General features: G+C 38.1%; 1 protein-coding gene across 4 annotated transcripts in view; it reads left to right on the top strand.

The window, feature by feature from the left end:
* The window catches only part of agrn (agrin), a 248,272-nt gene that overhangs the window by 174,775 nt on the left and 55,446 nt on the right, over positions 1 to 18,051 (top strand). For 2 of the 4 annotated variants that reach the window (XM_079848704.1, XM_079848705.1), the window contains exons 8-10: positions 4,960 to 5,181; positions 10,370 to 10,570; positions 11,220 to 11,420. In XM_079848704.1, the coding sequence (XP_079704830.1) occupies positions 4,960 to 5,181; positions 10,370 to 10,570; positions 11,220 to 11,420 (624 nt within the window). The remainder of the gene's footprint in view (positions 1 to 4,959; positions 5,182 to 10,369; positions 10,571 to 11,219; positions 11,421 to 18,051) is intronic. The other 2 variants (XM_079848707.1, XM_079848706.1) reach the window with 1 other exon arrangement.

An 18,051-nucleotide genomic window follows, 5' to 3' on the forward strand; every position in this document is an offset into this window, starting at 1 on the left:
ATGCATACAGCAGATCGTAGGAATAATTCTCTGCGTTCACACTGTGCTAAACTCACTAACTAAGCTTACCGGCCCCCCTGAAGTGTGTGTTGGCTGACTGTCTGCGCTCTGAAAGCACTGCAAACCAAGTTAAAGAAATCTACTAGGCTCAAGAGACCTGCTCTTTAAATAGCATGTAACGGATTGTGAGATTGTGAGTGGGTGTGTGCCTTAGGTGGGCGACGTGTCAGGATAAAGCATGAAGAGAAGCTGTCACAAGAGGAGAAGCCTGTGCTAATAGTCCTTAACATTGTGTTTCAGTGGCAATAGTAATTAAACGCTACGTGAACGAATGTATAATATGATACAAATTGTGGTGTGAATGTAGAGCAAGAGGTGGAGCCACATCACACATTACTGTATATAGCAGCTCACAGAACCACCAGGGTCGGATTCTCAGACCTGATCACGGCAATTACTCGGCTCTTCCGAGTCCTGCTATTTCTTCACACCTTATTAGGCCTGTTTTTCCACATACTCTCTCTCGCAAGCTCCTAATTAACGTACTTCGCCATTTTACAGCGGCGCTTTCTTTTTCACTTACGCAGCTTTCCTTTCTTTTACATGCGTTAACCTCTGAAAAAACTTCAAATGCTCCCGTTTCTATGTGCATCGCGTCCCAGTGGCAGTCCCGTCGAAGCATATGGCTGTCATCCAGCTTACAGCTGGAGTCCTTGAAGACTGGCACTGCAGCACAGGCCTCGGGGATGGCAGCCCACTATTTCAAAGAGGCTCTGAAAAAGGGCTCATTTTTTACTGAGAGAATATGCAAGCCATCTCAATAACCAAAGCCAGGCTGCTGGAAGTTTTTTTAATTTTTTTTTATTATACCAAGTATGTAATCATGGCTGCATGTACTTTACCATTATTTCTAAAACTTTCGCTTCTTTGACTTATTAAATCTGCAAGATTTTTTTTTTCCCCTCGTCCTAGAGACGAAAAAATGAAAATGAGAAACTGGACGAGCAAACGTTTCTTCCCATATCTTCTTTTTCGTATTCTTTTTTTTTTTTTGTATAAGGGAGAGCTATTCTTTCATCTTTATAAGGAGACAAAGGGTGGCTTGGGACAAAGCATTATCGAAGGCTGCGGTTTGGGTTTTAGGATCCGTGCCTTGGGAAACGGGTCATTGAAACGTTTTGAAGGCCATGAGGGCTTTACTGATAGGCCTGATCTCGTCGTCTTCCAGCTGGGCGTTTAGAAGGCACAGATGGAGAGGCGCTGAGAGAAGAAATCTGGAGGAAAAGCCCGCTTTTAAGGCCTGCGAAATTAGGCACCGATCCACTGTTTACACAGTTACGTGCCAGTTCAAGCCGTATTTTAAGCTCTCATTCTCAGCAGAGAAATCAATAGCCGGAAACGTTCTCTCAGAGGATGTTCTACTGTACGACACTTTTAGATTGGCACAGGAACACAGTGGTCGGGAAGGTAACCTGCTCACTTCCCACTTCTGGTTTTATTTTCATTGGCTCGACTGAGCAGTTACAGTGGGTACACGTCTGGGTTTAAAAGAGGTGTGTGTGCGGCACCGCTCGATTTCTGTCATGAAGAACGTGCTTTGGCGTACTAATCAAGGTCTTTTGATCCATGCTGTGCTTCATGTGTGTCTGATATGCACTTCTCCTTGGTTGCTGCCTTCAGATGTGGGGTGGGATTATCGGTGGGCGCCAGGAAGAGGTTAGAGAAGAGTTTACGTTAAAATCCCCCCCCCCCCCCCCCCAGCCTCTTGCAGTTCACTAAAGCCTCGAGACTGTCTGGGGGTCTCACTCCTGCTAGTAACATTTAAGCCACAGGTTAAATCTTTAGCTCTGTTTGCTATTGCTAAACCTAGTGAGCTGCCTTCTGTCTGATCAGCTGCCTTCTAACTTAAGACAGCATGCTAACCACCATGGAATCTCGTTGTAACCTATTTGGAGCATTCTGTGCAGTGTGTGCACCACAACAATAGCACTACACACAATGTAAGTAGGGTTTAATGCTAGCATGCTCCTAAGCTTACACTGATACACTAAGCGTAAAAATGCTTAGAGCTCATAAATATTGAGAAAATAGATTGAAAATGTTTTATCAATATTTGTCGGTATTGAACGAAATTTAAGTTTATCAACGTTTCTCCCGCTTCATCCCCAATCTTGAATTAGTTTTTCACTTAGCTCATTGCAGTGCATTCTAGGATTGGTCTTCTTTTGAATTTGACTGCAACTAGGTGTCTTACAAGGTAGCATAGCCAAGTTGTCTTTTAGAACAAATTTCACATCCCATTTGAGAACCCAACATCTTCCTAAACTTGTAATGAGAAATTTTCCATAAAAGAGAAGATCCCTGCTATTTTCCTCCAAAATAAAGCTTGAGGGTTTAATGTTTGAAAAAAAAAAAAAAAAAAAAAATGAAGAAATGAAAACAGCCGTAAATATAAGCATTGTAATTTTACAGTTGTACTATAAAATAAAATATTTTAAACACTCGATTTGTAATTTTACAGATAATTATTTCAATAGTAATGTTTCTTTTGTTTTAATATTTGTATTCAGTAATAAAAAACAATAATTATTATTATTACCCTTATATAACAATAAAATTACTGCTATTATTATTATTGTAAAATTGATATAAAATATATTTGATTGTTGATATATATAAAAAAAATGTTTTAAATCACATTCAGATTTTTTTCTAGAAAAATTACTTTCCCCACAAAACTAAACACCCTAACTAGCATGCTTGAAAATGTTGCCTCTGTAAGCAACTCACTGTTTTGGAACGAATCTTCTCTCTTCCCCCTTGTAGATGCTCAAAATGACATTAATTTCTTTTTTCATTACTTTGTCCATATTTGTTCCTATCATATTGGAAAATAATGTTATTTTTATGGAGCAGGACGTATTTGATTTATCTGAAAGCGTTATGATAGCTGTTTGTGTGCGATATTAAATGTATCTGAGTGTAATATTATTTAGGAATGATAGCATCTAATCCTGGAATAAATTACTGCGGTGAAAGCACCGTATGCAGCACAGGTAGGGGGCGTACGCACACACACACACACACACACACACACACACATATACATTCCTAAAACAAACACTGAAGATGGAGGGTTTCTCATTTATATGTACACACACATGTCCAAAGACACAATCACAAACAAACAGACAAAAACACGCAATCTTCTACATACACACTCTCATACGCCGACCAGAATGCACCTGCAAACATTTGCCGTCACCCTGTCATTTTACTTCTCACACAATACTGAGTGAGCCTGAAGGGCTGGCCTTTATTTTGACATGTCTTTAATCTTAAAGTGCAAACATATCACGTTTGCTCCTCTAGCCTTTCTCGACTCTCCACTATGAAGCCCAAGCATACAAATGTGCAACACATTGTTTATTTGTGTATAAAAAAACTGCTCATCTAAAAATTTAAAATTGTGCAACATTTACTCGCCCTCATGCCATGCCAAATCTGTATGGCTTTATGTACAACACAAAAAAAAGATTTTAGGCAGGATCTTCACATTGTTCTTTTCCATACAATATAAGTTATCAAACTCCATTGTGTGGAAAAGAGCAGTGCGAACATTCTGCTTAACATCTCCTTTTATTTTCTACAGGAGAAAGACCGTCATGTTTGGAATGAAATGAGGGTAATTCCTTTTTACAGAATCTCCCCCAGAAACCTCCTCCATCCTCTCTGTGCATTTTTTTTAAACCTGTTTTTATAAAACTTCCTCCTGATTGGGCGAAATGAGGCCTTATTTGGTGACGAAAGGTTCTCCTCTAGAGGATGGTGAGCTGTGCTGGTTCACTGCTGACCCACTTCTTCTTTCTCATTCTCCTTGTTCTCTTTCCCTCTGTTCACATCAGAAACGGGGCTTGTGCTCGGTCCCACTGTCCCTTGGCCCTCTGTCTGCTAACTGCAGCAGTTAATGAACTTACTGTGGAACTACTGTGGCACCGCTGAGAGTCCCAGCTACTCTCTTTCATGTTCATATTTCATATCTGTGCGGTAGCTCAGCACACTCAATTATTTACTAAAGCACTCCCTTTTCTAGGATGATGCTTTGTGTTTCACTTGTCTGTCTATTTAAATTTTTTTTTTTAAATCTGTCCGTAGTTGGGGGAGTCTTGGTTAGTGATGCATGAAATGAGATGCTAGTAGTTGTTCTGATTGGATGCTCTAATAGGCTGCATGTTTACAGCTCTACTGTGCAGAATGTGCATCTGTTTAGCAAGCGGTTCGTATAACATTTTCTCAGACCATCAGGCATTATTGGTAGAATTTTTAAAATTTGAAAGAAAAAAAACATTTTTTAAACTGAAACTTTAAAGAGAATCAAATATTTCTACTAAATCATAGGTCATATACACAATCCAGTTGTTATGGGTGTGAAAACAGCATATAAATTCAGGAGCAAATTGATTAAGCTATTGGATCGTGTGTGAACGGTATACTCAAAGTCACACCAGATCCTGCAATGTTTGATATAAAGATAATCATGGCAATATTTTGGTGTCCCTCAGGTGTAATCGAGGAATCTTATGTCACATACACACTGCTGTGGTTATGGGTGTGAACACCTCATTTAAATGCAGAAGCGAATCCATTAAGTTATTGTGCCATATGTGAAATGAAAACTAGAGTCACTCCGCATCCTGAAATGTTTGATATAGGGATAATCATAGCAACATTTTGGTGTCTCATGGGTGTAAATGAGAAACATGGATGCTGACAGTTTAACCGTAGGATCTGGTTGTCACTCCCTAAATAGTCAAACGGAGTGTGTACAGAATCCAGATTAAGCACTGACAAGTGGAGTGACATCTGGATTTAGCTGCTTTTACTCTTTCCCCCTCCTCCTTGTCTTTCCCTTCTTCCTCTAAGTTGCATGATAACTTGTTTCTCTGCTTTTTGGGGCAGATCTTAACCTGGAGAGCCCTTGCCTGAAGAAGACCTGTGAGTTTGGAGCCGTGTGCGTGGTGAAGAACAACGAGCCTGTGTGCGAATGCTCAGATGCGTGTTCGCAGGACCAAGACCCTGTTTGCGGCAGCGATGGGCACACTTACAGCAACTCATGTCAAATGAAGGCCATGGGATGCGCCCTTCAGAAACAGATACAGATGCAGCATAAAGGACCATGTGGTGAGTCCACACACACATCGCTGCCACTCACTCCCTCACTGCCTTTCATCCTCGTCCATCCCCTGCACTTAAGCACTCCACTGATATTTCAAGAGAGGACTGTAATTTTCCTCCTCCGCAACCTTTTTTTTGAAACGATGCACTTAAGTTAGAATTAAAGAGGGCAGCATCCTTCACAGTAATTGTTTGCATGAGTCATGGGTTTTTTGTCTGGCTTTTGTAAGCACACACCAGATAAGTCTGTAGAGAGACATGCTTGCCCTCCAAACAAACGCATGTTTATGTGTGTTCTTCACAAAAGGCTTGTAAATCATTTTCGATGGCTGTCTTTGTGCGTTCGCTTGGGAGGGGAATATTAAGTGGACTTTTTCTGCTAAACTTTTAACACCATTTGTAAAGCCTTTCTTTTTCACCATCGGCTTAGGTTCAGAGAGAATGAGGTGGAGCTATTGCGTCGACATTTAAAAGAAGTGTCATGTGTTTGCAGTTTATACATGTGTATTAGCTGTGCCTCCAGTGAAGAGTTTGAAATGGAGGCCAGGAGTCATTTGGCAGCAGTAGGATTCATCTCAGAGGAGATCGCTACAGGCCACGGTTGCTCTTTATTGCAGCACCGCCCATCATGCTGTATATGTTGCCAGATAGTAAATGACATATGAGAGTGATATCTCTCTCCTCACAGGCTTCTGGAACATCAGCTTAACTACCCACAGAGATTTAACCCACAGAATCAGGTTTGGGTGGGGCCAAGCATGTCTGTTTTCATACATACAAGATGAAAACTTAAAACTGATGATTCAGCGCTTGAAAGAAAGGATTTTAGAAATGCTTGAGCTTTATGGGTTTGTTTTGCAACTGCAAGATGTTCCCTGTGTCCTCATAGAAGATAATAATAGGCTTCCCACAATCATGGAAAACCTGGAAATAAAAGGTAATTTTATGTTTTTTAGATCCTCAAAAATGCATTGATGTAATAAGCTTTAGAGAATTTTTATAGTGCACAGTAATTTAGTTAACATTTGAGATAATTAGCTTTTTAATATAAACCCAGAAATATGTATATATTTATCAAAAATATTGTATTTTAAACGTTATATTATTTTATAAATTATTATTATTATTTTAAATCAAACAACTGAAAAAACTCCAACAAAAATGATGGTGGTTTGTTTTATTAGCTGGTCTAGATACACTGTAAAACCTGATGAGTTAGTTCAACTCAAACCATTTGAGGAAACCGATTGCCTTAAATCATTTAAGTTTATTAACTCAAACAATTTAAGCATAAAAAATATTTGATTTGTGTCCAAGTAACTCAATAACTTATTGTTAAGATAACTTAAATGAAGTAAATAAAGTTAATAGTACTAATTCCATTCAGTTAATATAACTTAAATCTATGAAGTACACTGTAAACCCGAATAAGTTGGCAGAACTCAAAACATTTAAGGCAATCAAATTTTTTACGTTCTGAAATTCAAAGTTTAAGTAAGCAGAACTAGCAGATTTTTATTTTGTACTTAAACATTTCAAGTTAGAACAATTAAAATGTATGAGTACATTAATTCATACAATTAAATTAAAACTTTCATGTAATCTTAATGTGAACACTTTTATTAGTATAAACTTAGTTAGCTTTAAAAAGCTAATCTGCTAACATACTAATTTGCTAATATATTAGCAATAGATGTTATACAGCTATCCTAAAGCCAACATTAACAGAAATTCTTCTAAATTAGCATAACAAAACATTAATCACTACTAAATCTCACACTTAACATTAATCTTACATACAAAAAAAAACATTATATTACACTTAATTTTAGCATTTACTCTCCCTTTCGAGTGCCATCGGCAAAGCATGCTGGGAAATAGACATCCCAGCCGTTTCAGTTAAACTTAAGTTCGTCTAAATTAAAATAAATAATTTCATAAAACTCAAAACAATGAAACAGTTCAGTTTACTTAAAATATATCAGTTCTGTGAACTTGAAAGAAAAAGAAAGTGCTAAGTACTCATAAAAGTTAATTTGACTGAACTAATTCGTTTAATTTAAGTTTGTCCTACTCAAACCAATGAATTATTTTGAGCATTAGGGTTTAGTTGATCAGCTGATCTGCAAAATGGTGAGATTGGTTTAGACCTGCTAGATCATGTTGGACAAGCGATTTAGTGATGATAGACCATCTTTGACCATCTAAAAAACAGCATTGGTATTACATAAACAAGCTTAAACACTTAAAGAGGATTAACCTGTTTATTCCAGCTGGAAATAATCATTGTATTTTTAAAAACCCACCCATTACAGCATCACAGCGGTGTTGATGGGTCCAGCCCCTCACTGGAGAAGGTGTCAATGGAAAGGGTCAATAAAGAGCAGCTGCAAACAACTAACCATATGAAAGGAAACGTTGTTCATTTAGTTCTGTGTACACAGCCATGCTCTCCACCACAAGTGAATTCTATTATTATAACCGTTAATTATCCGAGCCCATTCAGACCACAGCCTCTGCCTCACTAAGACCCTAGCTGTGTTTGTGTGTATTTGTTCGTGAAAGCTTGCATGTGGGTCGCTGTCGGTAGCAATGCACCCACACGCGAGTGGGAGTATGATGTGCTCGTGGCCAAATTTCATTTAATTTTCTTCACTCCGCATAGGGGAGACTCATAAATGCCCTTATCTTTATAGTTCAGGTGCAGACTGATAGAGATATGACGGACATAGTTTATTATTCTGATTTTTTCCCCTCACATTTGAGTGGCGGCTGACCTTGTTGTGCATCCACAGGGAAGCGTGCCGTTGTAATGGAGTATTTGATATCTGCCCCTCCGAGAACCAATTCGTATATATATTTATATGCAAGGAAATGAAAGAACAGCCAACGAGTCAGCAGCAAATAAGCACTTTTTACTGGTGATTGAAATGTTACTAGCCACAGTTGGGGAATATAGGTTACCTGCAAGACACTGAGCTGGAAGCGGAAGAGAAATCATCAGGCTGTGGAAGGAGTGAGAGGGCAGTAAATAAAAACTAGGAGGAGACGGAGCAGACTAATAGAGCGGGTGCCCTTGCCCAAGCACCAATCGCCTGGGAATTTTTACGGCTATTCGCAAAAAGTGCTGTTCTGTACCTGACATTAACAAGAGCAGTTACCACTCACCCTTTAGAGGAATAGTTTGCCCAAAAAAGTAACTTTTGTCATTATATACCAAACACAAAAGGTGATTTTTATATATATATATTTTTTTATCTCAGCTCAACAATGACTTAAATTTCAGTCTTTTTCCTGCACAAAGCGAAGACATATGTGACAAAAAAGGTACAAACCTTTTTTATACCTTAATGATACTTGTGTGGTGCTTTTGTGACCTTTTTGAAGCTTAAAATCTGCAGTCCCCATTCATTGTAATTGCATACAAAAGAGAGAAACATTATTCAACATCTTCTTTGTGTTTCATAAGAAAGAAAGTCGTACAGGTTTGGAATGACGTGAGGGAGAGTTTTTGATTTCTGGGCTTGAATGGACAGATTCTCTTCTTGTTTCCCATATGGCTAAGCTCTGCCCTTAAGGTCTCTGTCTGTACTCGTATCTCGGGTCCAGCACTGTATACTGGTTCGTTGTTTATATGCAACGGACTGCCATATCTATTGCGCTCCCCACTGCTGAGGCTGTGAAAGCATGGAAACATGTTGCAACTGATAAAGAAATGCCTTTATCACACATGCTGATAAAGGAGAATACCAGCAGCCACGAGAATGTGATTTATCGGCCTGCATTGGACTGTCACGACGAACCACTCTTGGGCAGCCACTAGGCAACATGCCGCAGCTGCTTTTAATAAGTCGGCCGAGCGCGGTCCCTGAGGTGACTGAGCGCAGATTCTGAGCCGAGGTGAGGTCACTTTATTAATGTGCAATAAACAGGTTGGTAGAAGAGAGATGAGAGATTTATGCATGAGGACCTCTCTCCATTAACACTAAATCAGGTGCTGTTATTACCCCAGCTCTAATTGAATATGATAGCAGTTGCTCTAATGCAATCCCCCAGGTGTAATTGTCATCGGCCGTGCGTCCTCCCTCCCAGTTGGAACCACATTTTGTTTTACTGATTAATCGAGCTCTTGGAAATCATAGCTCTATATTTAACTAGGGATGTCAACTTAACACATTAACTGTAATTACTTTAAAAAAAAAAAACTAAATAAACCTTAATCTTGCCCTCTGACTCGTATTTGAATTGTGTAATAAAAAAATTTATATATTAAAAATAATGTTATCTTCGATTAATTATTGAATTACATATTGCAATTCATGCATATAAGGATATATAGGAATATATAAATATAATATTTAATAAATATAATTATACTTTAAATTTGTGTTATTATAAAACTGTTTATACATTTTGTATCAGATAAAAAAATTACAATATAATTGTGTGTGTATATATATATAATTAATATAAAAAAAGATTATAATATATAAAATAATTATAATATTTGATTGTTTTTTATTTATTAATAATTATTTTTAATGTAATCCTGTGTAATTAATATAATTAATTACTATTTAACAAGTATTTATAATAATGTGAGATATATATATATATATATTAATATTAATTATATTTTTATAATTATATGTATTAATAAATATTTTAGAAACTCAATCGTATTTTAATAATTTATATTATTGTTATGTGTTATTTGCTTGTAAGTCAACAGTATAATATTTAATAAAATTAAATGTATTAATAATTATTAACAAGTAATTTAGAATAATATATAATATGAATTTTGTGTGTGTGTGTGTGTGTGTGTGTGTGTGTGTGTGTGTGTGTGTGTGTGTGTGTGTGTGTAATGGCTTCATTTTGGTGCTTTTCGTGGTAAATATTGATGTCTGCTCAATTAAATACAATATCATGTGACATTTCAAAGGGATTGTAACAGTGTCCGAATGCTCAACATCACTTGAAATTGATGGTGTTATAAGATGCTCTACTGTGACTGCATGTAAACAGAGCAGTGTTGCTCCCATCTGTAAGTTGGAAGGATGCTTCAGCCCAGACTTTGCAGAGAGATTTGAAAAAAGCAGACAGGCGGTCGGGCAGCTGAGGCTGATCCCAGTGAGCGATGGTGTGAATCTGTAGCCTGAACCTCTCCGTTGACGTCACACTTCCTATTCAGCAGATGAGTCCTGCACCAACTGCTCGTTTGGCGCAATCTGTGATGCTCAGACTGGCCGGTGCGTTTGCCCCAAAGGGTGTTTGGAAACACGGCAGCCTGTGTGCGGCAGCGACGGGGTGACATACGACAACGAGTGCAAGCTGAACGTGAAAGCCTGCACTAAGCAGCTGGATCTCAGAGTGGTGGCCCATGGAGAATGCAGTGAGTACATAAAAATGCCAATCAGTTCATCCATCACCTTCATACATGTTCACTCATCAGTCTGCGTTTGCTGCAAAAAAAATCATTTTCTCTAGTATTTTTGTTCCAGTTTATTCCAGTAAAAAAATCCTTAAAACAAGATAAATGTACTAAACTTGTGTTAGATTTCTGAGAATTGATATTGTTTGTTTATGCATAAAACCCCATTTTAGATTTATGCTTTAAGCAAGAAAAACAATTAGCTAATCTCGTAAGAAAAATAAAAGTTAATTCAGAATATGTTCTCTGGAAAAAGTATTATCTTGTGAATTTTTTCCTTTCAAGTAAATTATGTTGTTTTAAATGGTTTGATTATGTTTTACTGGAAAACAAGACAAAATACTGATTAAGAAAATGTTTTGCTGTGCAGTTTTCTTGTCAAAACACAAGAAACTGTTTTAGCACTCTTTCCAAATCATGTTATGCATGATACATGATTTTACGTGGGTTTTACATAGCAGAATCCCATGTGAATGCATTTAAATTTTTCAAGAGGAGGTTTATTGCGGGTGTGAACACGTTTCTTGTGTTTCTTTGTGTCTCAACTATCCTGTCCTGTGATTTGTGTTTGTGTGTGTTTGTGTGTGTGTGTGTGTGTGTGTGTGATCAGAAACTTGTGGCAGCACTGTTTGTAGCTGGGGAGCGCGGTGCGTGCAGAACAAGTGTGAGTGTCAGCAGTGCACGGGTCAGCCAGTAAAACCCGTGTGTGGCAGCGACGGCACCACCTACAACAGCGACTGTGAGCTGCGTCTGGCAGTCTGCAAGAAACAGAGGAAGATTGAGGTGGCCAAGCCTGGCGCCTGTGATGAAGGTGGGTTCATGTGTTCATGTCTGTGATAAGATAGCTGAACTCCGTTATTTGTTGATTTTCAGTGTTGTACTGAGGACAAGCCGGGTTAATGCGTTCACTCCAAACAGTTTATTGCGGCCAATTTAACCTCCTTGCATCAACTGCACTTAGTGACCCATCATATGTGAAGCATGAAATGCAGGCATCAGTATGCTCCTTGTGTTCTCTGTGTTTTCACTCCATGTCCCTTTTTCTTCTTTCACTATCAGTGTTTGAGAAACTGCTTTGAAAGTATATTAATAACCTATGTTTTTTTATATATATATATATATATATATATTAAAGTAGAAAACCGTTATTTTAAAGGGATACTCCACTTTTTTTGGAAAAGGCTCATTTTACAACTCCCCCAGAGTTAAACAGTTGAGTTTTACCGTTTTCGAATCCATTCAGCCGATCTCCGGGTCTGGCGGTACCACTTTTAGCATAGCTTAGCATAGATCATTGAATCGGACAAGACCATTAGCATCTCTCTCAAAAAAATGACCAAATAATTTCGATATTTTTCCTATTTAAAACTTGACTCTTCTGTAGTTACAGTCATATCGTGTACTAAGACCGACGGAAAATGTAAAGTTGCGATTTTCTAGGCTGATATGGCTAGGAACAATACTCTCATTCCTGCGTAATAATCAAGAAACTTTGGAGTCCAGCAGGCGTAATGATATGACGCAGCGCCTGGTTAGACAAACTTAGTCCCGGTCACGTTGGAAGTTACTGAGCGGGGGACTATTTTCAGGCGCTGCGTCATATCATTACGCCTGCTGGACTCATTTTCTGCTTTATTGACTAAACTATTAATGCTAAAAAAGAATGCTAAATAATGTCAAATATTATTTAGCATTATGCAAAAAAAAAGCAAAAACAAAGGCTTCTGAACCCCCTCACTTCTACGTTTAACATGTTACATGACTGTTCATTGGAAAATTAGTTTTATACTGGAAAAGCTTCTTTGTTTGATCTACTGAAAATGTAGTCATGGTATAGTATGTGTCGCTACTTTTATTTCGTTTCTTCTATTTTAGTTTAATTTAGATACTATAATATACCCCAACACTTCTCTGTATAGGCGTGATGTAATATCTCACTTATGTCACTCCCGGAAGGTTGTTCAGCAGTAAAAAACACATGTTGTTTTCCCCTCTAAGTCTCACTAGACCTTTCTTTCCAGCTCTGTAGGCTGTGGAGGAGTTGCTGTTAAAGGCTGCAGGGATCTGGGTCTGGTCAATAGATCCTAACCAGAAGCCAGTGACACCTGCTTTGTCAGTTTATTCTCTGCACTAGTGATGCGATACAGCAGCGCCTGGCAGGTCTTTGTACTGTATGTAGAAGATATTAGCTTGATGAAAACAGAGCTGTTTTGTCTATCTTACATTTAGCTTTCAAACGCCTTGCTTTATTTGTGTGATGGTTGGTATGATTTTGCGGTTGTGGGCAGAAAATATAGTGTCAACCGAAAACATTTTCTTAAAGGGGCCAAAGGGGCTGTTTATTTACACTGAGATGGTTCATTCATTTGTTTAGACCTGGCTTCAATACTCATGTTCATTAGTCATAAGAAAAAAAATAGCAGTGTTCTTTCACTCTTTTATTTGAGGTAATGAAAAATGACAGTGTTCCCTGCGTCTGGCCGTAGCAGTGAATTTATCACCTGTTTAATTTCACACTCTGCTAGTCTGAAGTCAGCCTCATTGTAGACACAGACAAAGCGATATGAGGGAGCCGAGCATCACCTTGGGGCCGCGGCCTGCTTTTAATTGAATATACGTTTACTAAATAGGATTATGCATTGGAAATAGCAACAAAATAGCGTATAAAGCATCGGTACAGTCTCTGGATCACCCACAGGAAGAGAGTTTGGGAGAGGGCAAACAGGGGAGAGTGTGCAGTCATCCGTTACACACAAGAATCTTCTCATAAAGAAACTTCTGCAGGCTGTCAGGATGAACTATTGCTCTTTATGTTGGCAGCATCACAGTTACTCTAAGTCTACTGTCCAGGTCTTTCAGTAATGCCCATCTACAGGGAGACAAATCACAAGTAAACAGAAAACAACCAACTAGGGCTGGGATTTATAGCTTAAAAAATGACTTTTTGTATTTTTATTTAATGTTTTGTATTATAGCCATTGTAGCCAACTGAATTCATTCTACAATACAATAAATATCTAGTAAATATATCTACATATGAATAAAATATTATAAATATCTGAATTCCAGGCACCTTTTTTCATACTATTTTGCACAAAATGAACACAAGAAAGATTTAATCTTTTTTCTTTATATTTTCCAAAATAAAAATAAATAGTGATAAACAGCAATATTTACCTACATATATACCTACATATATTGGAAAATAAAACATTAATATGCAAGAGATTTGCATGAACAATTAAATCGAATACTCATTGAAACAGTTTGAGCTCATTGACTTAAATTAATCAAAATGACCAGTTCTGCAGTATTGCCATTTTTAATACTGACGTTTAAATCTGAAGATACTCTGTCTTAAAGGCATAGTTTCCTCAAAAATTTAAATATTGTCACCGTATAATGAATATAATGAATGTCAGTGGGGTCCAAAATAACATTAGACACCATTGGCTTTCATATGGGTGGACAAAAGCATTTTCCAAAAAGAAAAGCCTGTTTAAAAATGTACACTTTTTTATGCATTTAATTTGTCACTAAAGTCATTGGGGATATATACAATACTGTGTAATATGAGTCATAATACTGTGTGTGTGTGTGTGTGTGTGTGTGTGTGTGTGTGTGTGTGTGTGTGTGTGTGTGTGTGCGTGCGTGCGTGCGTGCGTGCGTGCGTGCGTGCGTGCGTGTGTGTGTGTTCGTGTGTGTTACAAACCCATAGTTTGAGATACAGAGGTCAACAACATGTGATGAATGTGAATGTTGACTCGCGAGGGGAGAAATGAAAAAAAGAGACTGAGGAAGAGAGGTTGAGGAGGTGTGTGTTTGTGTGTGTGTGTGTGTGTGTGTGTGTGTGTGTGTGTGTGTGCGCCAAAGTGAAGTGTGACATTTAGAAGGTCTGTGTGTGTGTTTTCATGGGAGTTATGCATTCACAGTAAGGCATCCCAGCCACCTGCAACAAACTAGCAGTTAAGTCTGAAGGTCACTGTCCTCGCCACTCTCCTGCCTGACATTTTTTCTCCCCACTCTCCCGTATCTCTCTCTCCTTTCCCCATCATCCATCTCCTCATCGGCCAGAAAAACCTTTCACCTCTTGATGGTACCATCTGCTTTTTTTCTACTAGAGTTATTCTGTGTCTGTTTACCCACTTTGCTTTCACTCTAGCTCGCTCTTTATTCCTTCAGCTCTCCGTCTTAATGGAAAACGCATGGCTAAATGGACCCCATAAGTACATGATTGAGTTAAAGAGATGGGAAAGAGCTTTGAGGACAGTTGATGTGTACATCTTGTTGTTCGCTAATTGAAAGGTTTGCATGCGGCACGGGTGGCGGTGACATCAAAGGACCGAAACTAATTAGCACCTCCTCCCTCACTAACATCCACTCACTCCACTAGGTTTATTTATTCACCTTTTTACGTTGCATTTTTTTCCCCTGCTACTAACGCACAACAGAACCGGGAATGTAAATGCTTTCATCTAATGCTTAGCTTGCACAATTGGGCTTAGGTGGCCCAGAGAGCCTCGTATATGGAAATGATTGCCACTGCTGCTCTGTGGTCAGGCTTATCAGAGTCAGAGTTTAGGAACTTTCATTAAAGCGTATTATTTACTGTATCGCTGATGAGGGGATGAGAGCGTGCGTTGAATCGGTAATGGGTCGTTGCAGTGCTAAATTGCTTTGTGCTACTGTAAACGACTGGAATCGCTCTTGGTATCAGGTCTGTTTCATACTGCACACGTAAGCAGCACATTTATTTACATGCTCAAATTACTGTTTATAGTATTCACACTGTGTGTGTAAGAAGCACAGTGCTGTGGATCAGAAATGCAGCTGTGAAGATTTTTTTTTTTAGCTCTGAGCTTTTTTTTTTTTTTTTTTTTTACTGTTCTTGACTTGAAAAACACAAAAATTGCTTTAAACCTATTTATGAAAAGTCTTTTATTACCAATAATGAAGCAACATAACAATGATGCAAACTACTGTTCTTTGATTTATTTTCTTTAAAAAAAAAAAGAAAAGAAATCAGCAAGGATGCATTAAATTGATTAAAAGTGACGTTTTGATTTCAAAATAGAGTTAGGGTGTGATTTTGATAACCATTCTGAATCTGATCCAGACGTAGTAGTTTTAGCTTTTTTGAGACTTACCCACATTCAATAAAAAAAAAAAAGAATGCATGGAGCTAGAATAAAACAGGGTTTTTAGTTTTAAAGCAGAGGGTCTGTTCTTTGTTTTGATATATTGCATGTTCAGATATTCATACAACCAAATATTCTGGGGGGCATGAAACTTTTGAGAAAATGATAAAAAAAAATGCTGGCACTGGCTGGCAACTTCTTTCAAAAACGCTGGCGTGGAACGAGTTGAGCACCAAATCAGCGTATTAGAATGATTTCTGAAGGATCATGTGACACTGAAGACTAGAGTAATGATGCTGAAAATTCAGCTTTTTCATCACAGGGTTAAATTACATTTTAAAATATATTCAAATAGAATATATGGTAATAATATATTAATAATATTGTTATAAGTACGTGTAATGTAAAACGGACCTTATGCTTCCCCTCTGCTTCAGGCAACTTGTAACAGTTTGCACTGTTTGCTGTGCCATAGTAATAGGCAATTGGTGGCAAAAAAAAAAGAGTTTTGTAATAATCATAGTCAAATGCTACATTGTTTCCCCTTGGAATCTCTTGGCTGATCTTAACAGGACTTTGCCCTAAGGCGTAAATTCAGCTCAGCTCACATTAAGCAAAATACCGAATCTCTTCATCACAGTTTCGGATCGCTAATGCTCTGAAGCAGAAACCTGATGTCTACACAGTGAGTGCGTTTGCTCTCTGTTTCACTGTGGCCAGGGTTTCAGGCTTGAGTGCTTTCATTGTTACCAGGCTGAGGCTAATGAATTGAATGGCCTCCACGAGTATCGACCTTGCAAGGCTGTCAGTGTGGATTTTTGATAAGACGTATCAGTGCTGGCCAACCCCTAGCCTTTACTGTGACCAACTCCATAATCCGTTTAAGGAGATGTTTTATGCTAAGTGGCATTTCCACCTATACACAATCGATTTTCCCATCAGGGCGCACGGGGTTGCCCCACCCAGCTTTGCATGTGAGAAAGATTATGTTTAACTTGCAATGGAGACGTGTGAAAGAGCGTCCACAAGCATCTACTTTTTCCTCATTAATCAAATTGATGTACATGCAGAATTTATGTGTGCCTTATGCAAATGATATGCCGACTTATTAATCGCAAATAATTGTATATAAGAGTGTTTGCGGAGAAAAGCCTCCAAATGAAGCCAAACCAAAGACATCACATTGTTGTACCAGACACTTGTTAAATACAAATATATATTATATATATTATATATCTTAATATATTTTTATAAATATTTTTTAGACTTTACTTGACAAATACAAAAAAAATTGCCTCAAACACGCAGTCATGAACTGAAGCTTTTATTAGAGCTGCTCTGCAAAAAAGAGAGGTGCTTTATATCGTCAGCTTTGTTGACTAATGAACTTTAATTCTAATTAAATAGGCTAGATAAGAGTGTGTTTAATGAGGCGACTCATCTGAAGAAAAACCCTGACGATTTCCTCACAGTAATCCCCAAAGTTTGGATCCTGGAGAGACTCGAGATTTATCCGTTGGGGTTTCATACAGAGAAACTAACCCTGAACTCGCACCGAGGCTAATTGCACCTAGTATAATGTAGTGTGATCACTGACGCCACGCATGATGGCCGTGAAACACCCGTTCACATTGATTTCCTGTGCTAGATAACAGATTGTCAGTTATTTCACTTCTAATCGAAATGCGAGGGACACTTCGCTGGTGGCACACTGGTGTCTCATTTAATTTATTTTGTTAGTTGCTGGGTAATTCCATAGCTGGTCATTATCTTGTACTTCCAGCAGTGCCTTTGCTTCAATCTTCACTCCAACGTGAATAAAATCTCAATATTTGCTGCTCCATATGAGCTGAATGTCTAAATACTTTCCCATGCACTGTCCATTAATTCTTGGCAGCCAAAGTTAAAACAAGATGCTTGAGTACCTGGGAATATTTTTTATTTTATTAGAAGACAATGTGCGGCATACTGATATGCAAATATGTGTTTGCATGAGGTCCCCGGTGTTTGAGTGTCTTATTTGTCTTTGCTCTATGTGACTTTTAAAGTACTTACCCGCTATTATGCTCAGATCCCAGGTATCTTTTGAGCTTGCTTGTTTATCTCTCTGAAATCAGTGTTAGTGATTGTATTAGTTCTTTTATTCAGTGTAAATTGAGGTTGTGTGTGCGTTGTTGCTTTTTGTGTGGACAAAGCTACATTTTGGGGAACTCCCTCGTGGTTCTTATGAGGAAAGGAGCTGTGTTTGAATGTTTGTAAGGAATCACAATGTATCGGTACCATATAATTTACTTTTAGATTGCC

Source organism: Squalius cephalus, assembly GCF_949319135.1.
Source record: "Squalius cephalus genome assembly, chromosome: 18".
NCBI classification, from domain to species: Eukaryota; Metazoa; Chordata; class Actinopteri; order Cypriniformes; family Leuciscidae; genus Squalius; species Squalius cephalus.